The sequence below is a fragment of the Myripristis murdjan genome, chromosome 5, assembly GCF_902150065.1.
Source record: "Myripristis murdjan chromosome 5, fMyrMur1.1, whole genome shotgun sequence".
NCBI lineage: Eukaryota > Metazoa > Chordata > Actinopteri > Holocentriformes > Holocentridae > Myripristis > Myripristis murdjan.
In genome coordinates, this window is record NC_043984.1 from 16,373,263 (window position 1) to 16,387,576 (window position 14,314).

Genomic DNA, 14,314 nt, shown 5'->3' on the forward strand with positions numbered 1-14,314 from the left:
TGTGTTTGGGTTGACACCATGATGAAAGGGGAAGATTCTGAGGAAATAGAGATTGACTTGGGGGACTCTGATGAGTCTGATGACTACATTGACAGGGAGGAACCACAGCCGCTGTGGAAGGCCCCTCCTGTGTTGGAAGAAGAGGAGAACATTCACACATCTGCATTAGTGGAAATCAGTGACACCAAGCCTCTGCTCAATATCAGAGACCCCCGAGGTATCAATGACTGCCTCAAGGTATTTCATTTTTACAAAGTAGCTGTATTAGTTTGTAAACAATCTCTCTCTCTCTCTCTCTCTCTCTCTCTCTCTCTCTCTATTTGCCTTATTGCAGCCAAATGCACCAAAATAAAGTTAAATACAAATACAATCTGTGATCACACGAAACGAAAGGCATGCAGAAACAAGAGGCTGCTTGATTAGTTGCACTGCCCCCTAGTGGATATAAGGTTTTAAACGTGTAAAATACAGCAAGATGCAGAACAGACTTACAGAATTACAACATGACAGTGCAGTAGAAAGGTGTAGTGCCACTTTCTCATTGTCTCCGTCAGGTGAATTTTGAGGATGTGATTGCTGAGCCAGTGTCGGTGCGCAGCGGGGACAGAGTGTGGATCTGGAGCCACGCTCTGTTTGAGGTGTCCAGGGTGTGGATCTACAGGATAGTCACAGTGCTCCTGGCCATTCCCATGTCCATTATCTCTGGTATCCTCTTTGCCATTCTCAGCTGCCTGCACATCTGGTGGGTTTAGAACAATATCATCTAGTCATGTCATTCAAAATACATCTGTGACCTATTTTCTCAGTTGTATATTCTGTGTCTGTGAGTTTTTTCCTCTTTTTCTTTTCTCACTATAACAGGATGGTGCGTCCATGTATCCGGTGCATCTTTGTTGGCACACAGTGGCTACAGAGCCTGTGGAGCATTGTGCTGGACATCATTGTGCGCCCCTTCTTCATGAGTGCTGGCAGGTGCTGTGGAGGCTTCAGCATTCACCTGGCAAAGGAATAAGACAGTCCTGACCCATGTGGGAGGCATCAAGACTGGGATTATTCACCACATCCTGTGCCATGGTGCACTGGTGCTCTAAAGACTGAGCTGAGGAGGGCATTGGCAACTCATTTTGTTCACTTAGTGTAAAATACTTACTTTACTGTCAAAGGTCTTTCACAGACAATTTTGGTCAATGTCCAGCTTCTTATTATATCCACTAGCCCTTTCAAATGATCGTACATGGCTTTTGACACACTCAAACAGTAATTTGGTCCTTGTTCTTGAAACAGCAACAAAAAGAAGGTGATGCACTTCATGACCTCATCAAATGCTGCCTGAGATCCTCAGAGTGTGAAATGGCTTTGGCAAGACCCAAAAGAGGATCAGAGAGGATCAGAGTATTTAACAACCAAGATTAGAGTGATTAAAGTCTAATAACTGAAGACATTGTTTAATAACTTCCGTTAGGGTGACTGATTTCATTAATTAGATACGCCTAGTGGGTGAGAGTGTTGAACGTGTTCCCTTTTGTTAAGCATGCAGTACATTTCTCACAGTGATATAACTTTAGCATATAAACACTGAGGGTGATTTTTGAACTTTTCAGTATCTGGTTTTGGCATGCACGCTACAGTTAAATGTCTTATATTCTTTATATGTCATAATTTCCAGCCTCTGTTTCATATTTTGTTACTTTTTGAGACTAGGCAACTATGAAATTAACAAGGAGTTAGAGATTCTGTATGTAAATACTGTGCTGTAAATTGTGTTAAATTTTAACCATGCAAATGACTGATTTAAAAGGTTGAGGATATTAAGATGAAATAGTTGTGTTGAAAAGATAAGGCAATCATGTTAGGGATATTTTGTATGAATGGAAAGGCAGAAAAGGCAGTGCATTCAAGTTTTTCTTTTTTTTTCCTATTTGAAACCAGATAAACACAAAATTTCTTATTCTGTTTAATTAAATCAAAAGTCTGTGTAAAGCAGAGGGTTCACCTGTGACTAATATTGCATTATAACTATTAAGGTCATAATATTTAATATTGATGTTACTAGTAATAGTAGCAGCATCAGAGAGCTCAAAGAGAAAAAGGTTTTTTGTAAGTAGAGTCTGAATTCTGAGCTAATTTTGATAAATGTGTAATGGCTGAATATTTTTGAAAGTTTAAAGATTACATATTTGTCCAAGTGTCATCAAGTAGAGTATGTGTTATTTTGCACAACCCTACAGCTGAGGTTTAGCCAGAATATTAGTGTCTACATTTTTAGTAGGCACTAATTGTTGCTGTGTTTTAAAGAAATAACATATAAGATATAAAAAATATTATTTTCATAAAAAGTTTGAGACCTCACTCTCCTGTCCAGGAAGAACTCTCCATTATGTTACAGAGTGGGTTTGGGGGTAGGCATCCATTTCAACACTTTGCTCCAAGACAACATATCTTAAAATCTACTGGGCAGAGTGCCATGAAGTTTGGTGAACACATTCATGTTACCCAGGACTTTTGCTTGCACTACCCTCAGGCCAGAAAGTCCAATATGGTATTTCAGAATGTACTGGGAAGAAATTCACATAATTTGCCCAGTGCATTCATGACACCCAGACCACACACCCTGTTTATGTTGGTGACCCCATGACCTTTCCTCTATAGCACCACCCTCGGGCTAAAATGTCATTTTGTGTAAGAGAGATCACAAAACATATCTGGCAGATTTCCATGACATTTGTTGAGTATATTCATACTCCCTAAGGAAAGTTGTCTGTGAAGATTCTCCATTTATCCATTCATTCCATTTCATATTTCACCATCAATCCATTTATGCTTAAAGGAATACTCCAATGCTTTGGCAAAATAGGCTTTTTCCGACTTACCCAGACTTTTTTTTTTTTTTTTTAATTCCAAAATGTGTATTTCAAAAACACATGATACATTGTGTAAATAAGACTGCTTTGAAGTTGCTGTAAGGTTTAATCTTTCCCATTGATGGAGCTAGGCTAATAAATTTCATAGACCTAAAGTCTTAAAGCTAAGCTAACACAAAACACTACTCATAGCAACCAAACCACTTAATGGGTAAGTTGGAAAACAGATATTTTGCCCAAAATGTTGGAGTATTCCTTTAAGTTTGCTTTGGAAGGCAAGTGGTCTGTGGGTCTGTATAGATTTACAGAAATGTATGCCTTACAGTATCAATAACAATTGTTGAAATGTCATGTCATGTTGCACCTGAGTAAAAAGTATAGATGAGTATATGAAATACACAAGAACATCTTATACATGTGGCAAAAGGATCCCAGTGTCTATTCAAATGATCTACTGTAGTATCTAGTGACACTTTAGGTCAGTGTGAAATGTAACACAAGCCTGCATGCTTTCCCCCTTAAGAAATGCTTTGGATCCCAGTGTGACTTATCACCTTTGTACAAAAGAGTGGACAGCATTGTTGCGTGTGGAAGTGTGTTAGTTTGTGTGTTTGTTTGTACGTGTAGCTGTATCCATTTACTTTATGTGGTATGTCTGCAGAGTCTGCTGTATTTTTGACAAGTTGGAGTGGTAGCTACTGGCAGCTGCCTGCTGGTATTCCTGGGATGGCATAACACTGGGTGGAGGTTCAGCCTATGCACAGCCACTCCCTGCACTCACAGTCACCAGCGAGGCTCTGACCACAACAGCCACAGACCAGGCCGCTCGCTCTGATTTCTTTTGTTTCACCACCTCAGTCTTACTTGAACCCTCTCCATGACCATGGCAGACCTGAACCACAGCCAGGAGCAGAAGTTCAGGAAGGACAGCCGCGTCAAGGAGATTGACCTCATCAACAGGGACCCCAAGCTAATCAATGAGGACGTGGTCAAGGTGCAAATCGTGTTTTTGTTATATTGTTTTCAAAACATACATAACTTGAAACATGTTATTTCAGATGATCATACTTTTGTTAATAGATTAAGTAGGCCTTGACAGCGTGTGCCCTGTCAAAATTGTGCCTTAAAATAGCCATTCGCATGGTATCACTATCTCTGTTAGAGATATTTCTGAGAGGATATGGTGTAACTTAAAGGAAAAAAAAAAAACCTCAATGGGATAAGAAGTGTCGACATGCTTAGTTTTGTTAGCTCTGTAGCTTCAATGGAAGTAGCTTTAATGCAAATCTAGGTATATGACTTATTTTTATAGTTAAGCTTTTCATAAGCTTTCATAAGCTTTCATTTCTATTTATTCCTATCAGCAATGCTCACAGAATAATTTTGGCTTGCTATCATTAGCTGGTTGGCAAGGTAAAATGACAGTTGTGTTGCCATGCACATCAGAGATTAAACTGGGATGTAAAATTGAGGAAAATAATATATATATATAATTTATTTATTATTTTTTTTTATCCTTCAGAATTGCCTTTGATTTAACCAGAACAAGAGGTGTGTGTTCAGCAGTTTCAATGGAGCACCTTTCAGCACCCTACAATATTCTGCATTTTACAGTAATGGAGAGGAAATCATTATAAAATCATCTGAGCCAGTCATTATCTTATATAAGACTAGAAGCCTAAGCTTGTATAACCAAATAAAAGAAGGAACTCTGTTGGTCTGCACTAGGTTGACTTTGAAGATGTGATTGCGGAGCCTAGTGGCACCCACAGCCTGGATGGGGTTTGGAAGACCAGCTACACCACCTTCACTGTGTCCAAGTACTGGTGCTACCGCATCCTGACGGCCATCTTGGGGATTCCTGTGTCGCTGCTCTGGGGTTTCTTGTTCGCTTGTCTCTCATTTTGCCACATCTGGGCTGTTATGCCCTGTATTAAGAGCTGTCTGATCGAATCGCAGTGTGTGAGTCAGATCTACTCACTGGCGGTGCACACCTGCTGTGACCCACTTTTTGAGGCAGTGGGGAAGATATTCAGCAGGGTGAGAGTAGCTCTGCACAAGGATGTCTGAATACTGTACGGATGTATCACATTATCCTGGCTCAAAGACAAATTTATGAAGCTCTCTCTGACGTTAGGAACCAGATTCGTGGAACGCCAGCAAGGCCTAAAGCTAGCAAAAGATTCAAGACAAGAAGTGGTCTTTTTTTGTTTGTTTGTTTTGTGACATTGAATTATAGCAGCAGATCTTACACTGTATTGTGTTTGTGATAGATCAATACTCAACAGTAAGAGGAGGAGGGGCAGTTATTGTGAAATGGCTTGTTTCCCTTTGGCTGTTCACTCTGGATATTGTTTTTTTTTTTTTTTTCTTGGTATTTTTAAATTACTGTTGCCGTTGAACATTGACTAACCATGAAATGTTCTCTTTTTATACAGTACTGATGTTGGTTAAACCTCGATTAAATAATTTACTTTTCATATGATTGTTTTCATTCCACATGAAACTATTTAGCAGTATTTAGTGAATACATGATTCCATAATTATAAATATCACTATCCCAATTTTTTGTGAATTGTGCTGTCATACTGCAACTACCATCCCCAAGTGTTGCTGTATACAACACGGTTTTCCCTCAACAATTTGCTTGGTTACATAAGGGTTAAAAAATTGTGAAATGCAACCCATGCACAATAATAAGGTGACAACACATAATAAAAACAAAAAGCTATTTTCTCTGATCCTTCTCAATATATTAACTTTGAACACTTTTCATATCACTCAATTCCCAACTACAACACAGGCACAGCAGGAGGCTTAAATACAGATAACCATTTTGGCCACAAGGGGGTACCATGGCTCTGGTTTGAGTCAAACTGAAATACAATAGAGTCGTCCAGCTGCAGAAAAACAACATCAGTTTACACCTTTGGGTAAAGTGATGACCACCTGTGATTGTCTTACACTTGTGATGATAAACTCCAACACAAATCTTGCAGAAGTGCTATTTCTCCACAGGTGAACTCAACAGAAGACAAAAATCTGTTAATATTTAACTCACCATGTTTGTTTTATTAAAAAAAGAAAAAAAAAAAAAAGAAAATGTTGATAAAGACCACCACGGGTGATGTGCAGATACAGATTAGGTGCAGAGGAAACTGTTTACAAAGTGAATCAAATAGTGCAGTATAATGACATGAAGGACAAATACTATAATTTATCTACACTATTGCACATTAGACTTAAAGTGAGAGTTCAAATCCATTCAAGTCACTGAAACCTGCCTCCATAAAGAAACACGCAGTCCAGTGGCTTACCAGTTGAGCTTTGCAGTTAGAGTGGACATATTTGCATTAAACATTCCCTCAAGAGTGAAAATTATCATTGCATGAACATATCATGACTATACATTCATGTACATTAATATTTCAAATTAACCACACAAGTAATTATTGCATACTAGAAGAGTGCTAGTAATGCCTGAAAAATGGAAAAGTAAATTCAACTGAATGTGTGACCATTTACACAGGAATAAAATGTAATAATTTTTTAATAATGTAAACATCCCCCCCTTTCTTATTTGTATTAATGATGTCTGTGTATTGTGCTTGTGTCGCGAAAGTTCAAATCAGGACGTTAATCTGGGGAACAATCTTGCAAAACAAACACCGAAAGACTGAAGCACATATGAGGAATAAAATGTTCATGGTTGCTCAGCGAGGCAGACGATAAATCTTGACAACGAGCTGGACTCGGACAGTAATGAACGTGCCTTACAAACGGCTGCAAATGCAATGAACTTATGCTGGGGAGGTGAATATGGTTTGGAGGACCCCTGTTCAAATATACACATGTCCACTGGGAGAGTGATGTTTCGGGAAAGCCAAGGACGCACATTCTTGTGCAGAGAGTGTTCAAACGCCAGAGAGACGTTAACCACAGATGTAGCTGGTATAGTAGCTTCACCTTTAATTTAACATAGCGAAATTGTGTTCTTTTCTCCGTTATCAGTAATATGCAAGCAATGGTTTGCACAAGGGTCTTATGCCATGATTTGTCTGTTGATTTCTCTTTGAAACATTAATCAAACATGTAGCAGTGGCCAGCAGTAGTAGTGGGGATTAAATGGGCCAGATAACTCGACTATGGGGAACTTGGATGGCCTTCAGTTGGTCTGGCCGGGTGCTCCTGTACTGGAAGTCTGCGTCAGGCTCTTCTGGCTGCTGGTGTTCTTGATGACGAAGGTGGAGGAGCTGCTCTTGTGGCTGCACCGCTGCTCACAGGGCGAGGCTCTCAGGTACTGGCTGGAGCAGCAGATGAAACACTGCATCAGGTCGTGGAACAGATGCCCAGCGAAGAACATGTAGATCCAGGGGTTACAGCAGCTGTTGAGACTGGCCAACAGCATGGCAATGATAAAGGCCATGTCTGGAACACAGACAGCACAAAACACAGACCACACTGGTGACATGTTTGATATTTGGTCAGTGTCTCTGTAATAAATATCTACATCTTCAAATTGTTCAAAAGGAGACCATGCGTCTGAATTGTGATATCTTGGTATGAGGAAAATATTAGCATGATTCAATGTCAACTTTTCTTAAAAGGCCTCTCAAATAGCATTTTAATATTACTGTATTACTGTCAAACACTGACTCATTTTGATTCCACTCCAGTGGGATATTTAATCCCCATTATTCACATTATGGTGGCTAACTTCAGAAGTGTGTGTTTTGTCTCTTTATGTGTTTTGTTATTCTTGCATCAGTTTGAAGTCTTCAATACTGAGCTGAGCATGATCTTAGACACACACGCACACAGTGAGAGGTAAGACTGTGTCTAATCTAATCAATCATCAGTGGACAGTTTTGGAAGGAGAGTGTGGAACTTTTCAAAGCATATTATAATAAATCCTGACATTATCCCGCATTGACACGAAAGCTCTCAGGTCTTTGATTCACATCTCTCCGTTTCATTTGTACTTTTAATATATCTGTCTTGCTCCATGGCAACTGACGTACTAATACACACTCATCATAGTGGTGCATTTGAAGTGGCATGCTGTGCCATGTTAAAAACACCCACTGGAAGAAATTCCTAGAAACATTTAGGAATGCAATAAGTAGAGGAATAGTTGATGGACTGTGCATAAAAAGGATTTTAAAATGATGTGGCACATAACATAAACATAACAAATAGCCGTAATTAAAGGAAGTTGTCCAGGATGGAAAATATATTTTCTTAAAATGGCAAAGTCTCCAGCTGTGTGAAGCATAGAGCGCACTGGATAGACAGCGGAGGGTGGAAAAATTCCGAGAGTTTTAAGCTTAATGGGGTGCGAGAGAAGGAGTGAGTGTGATCCTCTTCCCTCAATGAGTGAAAATGATGACCTGTTGACGGTGCGCTGCCTCCCCACGGCCCTCTGCCTGAGAGGGAGGCGGAGCTGTACAGATGTTAACCAAAAGCCCTGTCTAAGTCTGACAAGTGTGTAGTGTGTATGTCAAGCAAACACTGTCCAAAGTATGCAAAAACTCTCTTGGCCTTGGAGAACAGAGTCATTCTAAAGGGAAAGACCACACAAATTCAAAATCATTTTCTGCCCCTTGGTACCAGTGGAGGGTATATGTGGGAATATGGGGCATACCCACTTATTTTACTGGTGATTTACAGCATATCCACCAATCAGCCAAAAATCTTTTTAAATATATATTGAAGCATATACCTACTTCCTCCTCAGCTATCACTATAGCCCTGCTTGGGACAGTGAGTGCACCTTGAGGAACATTCACTGCCAAGTTCAGTGATGTTGTACTGACATAAGAGCTCATGTGAGAATGAAGTGGAAAAAGTAACGGATGTGTGCAATCAAAAGGATTACTGTGGTTCAGTGTGATCATTGTTGTCTTTTGGCTGGGAACAATTCAGACTGTAATGAAGATCATTTTGATGGTAAAAGTTAAACAAACATTCTACAAAGTCCGCAAAGTCAGTTTCCCCCTCAGTGGCAGTGGATCAGACTCAGGCTCTATAAATGTATGACTTCTACAGATTAGAATGGGTTAATTTATTCATTTATTTCATTTTATTTTTCACACATATTGATTGAACTTTTCTGAGCTGCAGACTTCACATATAATCGCTGTCCAGTGAAAACCTTCTATCTCCAGTTTTGGTGATTTTCATGTTTTGACTTACATGTTCCTCTATGGGTTCGTAAATTTCTACAAACCCTGGGGTTATGAAACCTTTGCAAAATGAATTATAGAAACTGAAAAATGTACAGTTGTCAACCTAGAGACAAGACTGTTTTCCTTTGTCTCTGAAGTGTTGATATTATGGAGATATAAGGTTTTGGTTGGACAACAGCAATATGGAAATTCTTCATTTGAGTGGCATTTCCCTGTGAGAAAATACCTACTTTAGACGGCATGAATCATCCCATTTCTGCCATTGTAAGAAAAACAACATACGGTGCACTTTCACTCGAGTGTCTCCTGCCAAATTTGACGTTAAAAGTCAATGAGGAAAAGCAGAGTGTCATTCAACGTGCTCCTCTGGTATTTACATATCCTCTGAATTACCTCTAAAACCTCTGGAACTAGACATTAATATCATTCAAAATGTGAGTGACATACATATTCATTGTAATCTCCCAACTCATCTCTCATGAATGTACCCTGTACCCTAAAAAACAGCTGAGATACTGCATGATGAATACTGACTGCATATTTTTCTTTCTTGCTGTCACTCACTCACTTCCCCTCTTGCTGTCTTTCTCTCTCTCATGCACACACACTGCCTATACACACATAATATTGTTTGTTTCTATTCTTTTATTTTAATAGATATAGAATTGACGTTTACTGTTTCATTTTGTTGCACTGCTCAGCCTTTTATAAGTTAGTTATACTTTATTGAAGTTTGATTTAAAATTGTTGTTCAGCTCCATAATTCTTGGTGGCATTCTGCAAAAACAGTCACTTATACATGGTGACTTAAACATTAGTCGTGTTTTACAATGTTCTTTTAAAGCACACAGCTAATTCATGTCCACTTCATTTCCTACATTGTTTATTAATTGTAAATTAATGTGTAAATTATATAATCATTAATCAGTAGCATGGTAACAAAATAGTTTTTTTTTTTTTTTTTTATCTACTGCTTTGTAACTGTTAATGAATAAAATCCTTAGTTTTGCCTGCTTTAGTTACTCAGTGATAATCCAGGTGGGTATTTATAAAATAATTAACAAAATGATTAGTAAAACATAAACAAATCTTTTTGGCTCTACTAAAAAGTTGAATGTTTAAGAAGTGACTTGTAAAATGAGATTACTTTATGCCATGTACTTACTGAGGCCTGTAGCATGTCATCCTGGGTCAGCGTGGAGATTTTGTCTTTTATTTCGTCTGGGGGAGGATTGGCATATGTTGGCTAAACACGGCTCAAAACCCATCAGCTAAATGAGTGAATACATCCTGCAGTGAACGCTCATACAAGGCAGCTGAACATCAACAAAACTTCAAAGGCTGGGTGGATTATATCCAGGGTCCAGCTCTCCTTTTTAAAGGCAAGCTGGTCAGATAAGGGGCAAGTCTCCTAACAAACTATGCTGTTAAATGGAAATGGTACAAACCAACCACTGGGATCTCTCAGAGACAGATAAACTCTTGGACCTTCTCCCAAAGGCCTCGAGGGCTTTCAAATGTATCCGGGGCAGAGCAGCTTTTTTCTCCTCTTATAACCACTGACAATCCGATTCATCTTTTTTCTGTCTGACAGGAATCCAAAGTTTAACACCATTGTGCTGTCTTGGAAGTGAAATGGACTGTTAGCTGGAATATTTGATTCTCACTTTCGATATTGCAGTGTAGGCTTACTGTATATAAACAATGACTGAGTACTTACGCATCTGTTGTAAAAGTGATTATTTCATGTCAGCAGGACACTGAATACAACACACAGACTGAGCAAATAACTCAACTGTCAAATAAAAAATAGGCGTTAAAACTTTTTCATAAGTATGCAATGAGCCTTTCCCACTATAGGACAGTGTTCTTAGTGCCACTGTTATGTACGTTATGTGATTTGGTACCTTTAAATGACATTATTCCATCACTAAAAAGCAAAAACTACCCAATGATGTATAAGCTGCAGAATTGTGTTCTTCTATCATGGTGTGACGTCATATGTTTCATGAGCTGTCGATTTATCAAAATACTAATATGTACTTGGTACACTATGGAGAAGGGAACAATAAAATGTGCACATTAATCACGGATTTATTTTAAATTTGGGGTAATGGGTGTGTTTTGGAATTGTTATGTTCATTATTTTGCATTTTTGCTTGTGCATGCGTAACAGTATCGCTTGTGTGCATTTACCTTCTCTTGGTGCAGCGGGATCCCATGCAGACCACATCTGGACAAAGAAGAACGGAGTCCAACACACAATGTAGACAAGGACTATTACAAAAGTCATTTTCACTGTACGGATCTTGGCTTTTGAGATGAGCCTCACGCTGCTCACACGAGAGAGCGACGTCCCTTTGGACGCCTTCGGTGTGAGAGACAGGCAGTGCTCCCTTTTAGTTTTTAATTTAAAGTTCTGCCATATTTTAAAACTTATCAAGCCATAGCAGATGCTTAAAATTGCCACTGGGATGATGTAAATAGTAAGACTTATCCACGTGACATATGCTTTGGCGCCCCATGGTTGAACAAAGTCCCCCCAGCAGTCATACACTCCATTGCCTACCTCCCTCAGAGAAAATATGTACACTTGAGGAGTACTGAATATTAAGCTCAGCATCCAAGAGGCGATAACATAGAAGCGATCCTTTCTCTTGCGCAAAGAGCGAAGTGGCTGACATATTGCTAAGCACCTGTCTATGGACATCAGGACGAGCATGTAGGTGGATGCGAACATGCCGACGACCTGCAGGTATTTGACCAGCCTGCACAGCAAATCTGGGCCATAGAAGCGAAAGGTGATATCCCAAATTAGTTGCGGCAGTACCTGAAAGACCGCAACAACAAGGTCTGCGATGCTCAGGTGCTTCATGAAGTAATACATCCGAGACTGGCTGTGCTTGGTGGTGTGGATAGCCAGCAGAACGCAAAGGTTGCCTGCCAGTGCGAGCAGCAGCACCAGGACCAGGACAGTGACCTCCACTTTGGCCACGTCTTCATTTCGTTTCAGAGGATTCACTGTGCTGTTCCCCAAGTGGCTGTCGTTCCCCCGACTTGAGTTACCCCATGAAGCATTCACTGCCCAAATATTTTGTTCCCGTAGGAGCTCCTCCATCGTGCGTAAAAGCGCCACTTTGGCGCAGCCAATTGTCACATCACAAGCGCAGATTCTGAACTTCTGTCAGTAATGGTGGCCCCACGCACTTTCCTGGCCAGACGACAGGATCTTTGTCGGCTACTCACTCTTTCAAATTTGGTGAGGTGCTCGAAGGCTACATGACTGGACGGTGCGTAAATAAGTCAGCCGTGCGTGGAGGAAGCAGCCTGGAAGGAAACAAAAACGTAATCACTGTTACTGTACTAATGGGAATACCAGCAACTTAATGGTTAAGAAAAAAAAGGAAGCATTTATGGCCGCATTAAGCGGCTTTGTTCAAATGAGGCTTACCTTTAAAGCGATCTTTTGTGCAACAAGTTAAAGAAGGCGCATGGCTTGGTTCTTATCACTTGCTGCTCCAGTGTCGTCTGATGGTCGGATCTGCTCAAACACTGTAGCCCATCAGTTTGAGTTGCCCCCTCCCCTCATCCTCCTCTCTTATGGAGGAAAAAAAAAAACAACTCACAAACCGGACGTGTCTTTATGTGGCTATGGGTTGAACCCACAGGTTGAACTTCCCACTGAGTACAGTAACATGTCACCCAATAAAATATGTGTGTGGTTAAGTGTCTTTCACCATTTTTCCACAATAGTCATGTTGTGTATATAAGGTATTAGGTTACTTAAAGTGTTGTAGGTTACCACTGGCATTTTATGACTGGGTATGTGTGTCATTTCATACACAAAAAAGTCAGTGAAGCAAAGATGCATGAATAGTTTGTATAGTATTCGTTTTCTTTCTTTCTTTCTTTCTTTCTTTCTTTCTTTCTTTCTTTCTTTCTTTCTTTCTTTCTTTCTTTCTTTTTCTGTCTTGTACTCTCACCCATTTTCCAGGTGTCTTTTCCATTATGTTAAGGCCCAAATTTATGGCATGCTTTGTGTCTCTGTCAAAGGAATGAAATTGAATGTTCTTTAATGAGATCTGGACGGTGTTGTGTTGTGGTGTGCAGTTCTGAGTCAATGCTTTTAGCATCTGTTTGAGTGATGTGTTGTTTGTTCCCAAAGGAGGAAAATTTCACCCTGATCCTAACCAGAAACAGAGCCCAAGAGGACACTGTTCTCCCAAAGAAAAACAGAGGAGATGGAAAGAAACGATAGCTGTGTAGCTGGATTGAAGTGTTTTGTTAAAGAAACTACTGTACATGTAAGACTTTGATCCTTTGCTGTAAACTGATGCAGTTGATCTGGCATGTGCAGTATCAATCTGCTTTTGATTACAGGTGCCTAAAGGGGCCAAACAGTGTAACTTTGACATTAAATGCACGCTGTTTTAATTTGCACCCATACACAGCTCTTAGTTATGAAATCTTGTCGCACACCACTCAGGAAATGCGTTGATTATAAATGGGAGTGACTGAGCAGTGTGTTTCATATCATTCACTCAGGAAAAATTAAATCAGTAAACTAACTTACTCATTAGCTAGGGTCATAATTACTCACACTCCATTTCCAAGTAATTATTCTGTCGTTTTTATTCCCATCTCATCTGCACAACAAGCTGTCCAGACATGCCTTCTGAAAGAAAATAAATAAAGCAGAATGTCTTTCCTGGATTCATGTCTGAAACAGGTAAATACAAGTTATATGAACAATTCATTAACAGTATCAGTTCATAAAATCACAGCTGAGCCACATGTAAATGGGAAACTGTCATCGGTCATCATTCCGAAACCCAATATAGTAGACACTTAACAAAATGTTTCATTATTCTCGAACACAACCTGTACACGTGAACTCGACATGATTGTACTGTGTGAGCACCTTTGTTCATTTTAAACACTAGCAGGTGTTTCATTGTTAGGCATTTTTCAGCTGAATTGCCCTCCTAAGAGATGTTTTGTTGAATTTGGGCTACACACAATCATGTTTTGTAGTTAAGTGGGCCTGTTTTGGTTGTGGAAACCCAGTTAACAAGACAGGGTCACATAGTTTATATATTTTTGTCAACAAAACGCTACGTAACATTTCAGTATTTTATTGTTTTCAGTGGATTCCAGCACAGATAAGTGAATGGAGCTGCATGAGTGTGTAAGGCCACTAATGACATACTGCAGTGAAGTGCTCAAAGAAAGCCCTAGTAGGAAATAAACAGCCTCAAACTCACA

At 39.7% G+C, this 14,314-nt stretch overlaps 3 protein-coding genes across 3 annotated transcripts; 2 read left to right on the forward strand and 1 right to left on the reverse strand.

Moving 5' to 3' along the window:
- cav4a (caveolin 4a) lies at positions 1-1,050 on the forward strand. The gene is made up of 3 exons (XM_030052217.1): positions 1-237; positions 555-742; positions 862-1,050. The coding sequence occupies exons 1-3, from the start codon at positions 19-21 to the stop codon at positions 1,010-1,012; spliced, it is 558 nt and encodes a 185-aa protein (XP_029908077.1). The 5' UTR covers positions 1-18; the 3' UTR covers positions 1,013-1,050.
- A 2,688-nt stretch (positions 1,051-3,738) lies between these two features.
- LOC115359641 (caveolin-3-like) lies at positions 3,739-4,931 on the forward strand. The gene is made up of 2 exons (XM_030052202.1): positions 3,739-3,855; positions 4,590-4,931. The coding sequence occupies exons 1-2, from the start codon at positions 3,739-3,741 to the stop codon at positions 4,929-4,931; spliced, it is 459 nt and encodes a 152-aa protein (XP_029908062.1).
- A 1,538-nt stretch (positions 4,932-6,469) lies between these two features.
- On the reverse strand, positions 6,470-12,302 carry oxtrb (oxytocin receptor b). Its single transcript, XM_030051834.1, has 2 exons — positions 11,246-12,302; positions 6,470-7,289 (listed from the first exon to the last, which is right to left on the reverse strand). Exons 1-2 carry the CDS (start codon positions 12,165-12,167, stop codon positions 7,027-7,029), a joined length of 1,185 nt encoding a protein of 394 aa, XP_029907694.1. The 5' UTR covers positions 12,168-12,302; the 3' UTR covers positions 6,470-7,026.
- Positions 12,303-14,314: the final 2,012 nt, after the last annotated feature.

Bases quoted from the DNA above. Each gene is read 5' to 3' on its own strand.
- cav4a (XM_030052217.1), top strand. From the start codon at position 19: ATGATGAAAGGGGAAGATTCTGAGGAAATAGAGATTGACTTGGGGGAC. The intron at 238-554 runs GTATTTCATTTT...TGTCTCCGTCAG, and splicing joins GTATCAATGACTGCCTCAAG to GTGAATTTTGAGGATGTGAT. The intron at 743-861 runs GTGGGTTTAGAA...TCACTATAACAG, and splicing joins CTCAGCTGCCTGCACATCTG to GATGGTGCGTCCATGTATCC.
- oxtrb (XM_030051834.1), bottom strand. From the start codon at position 12,167: ATGGAGGAGCTCCTACGGGAACAAAATATTTGGGCAGTGAATGCTTCA. The intron at 7,290-11,245 runs GTAAATGCACAC...TCTGTGTTCCAG, and splicing joins TCCCGCTGCACCAAGAGAAG to ACATGGCCTTTATCATTGCC.
- LOC115359641 (XM_030052202.1), top strand. From the start codon at position 3,739: ATGACCATGGCAGACCTGAACCACAGCCAGGAGCAGAAGTTCAGGAAG. The intron at 3,856-4,589 runs GTGCAAATCGTG...GGTCTGCACTAG, and splicing joins TCAATGAGGACGTGGTCAAG to GTTGACTTTGAAGATGTGAT.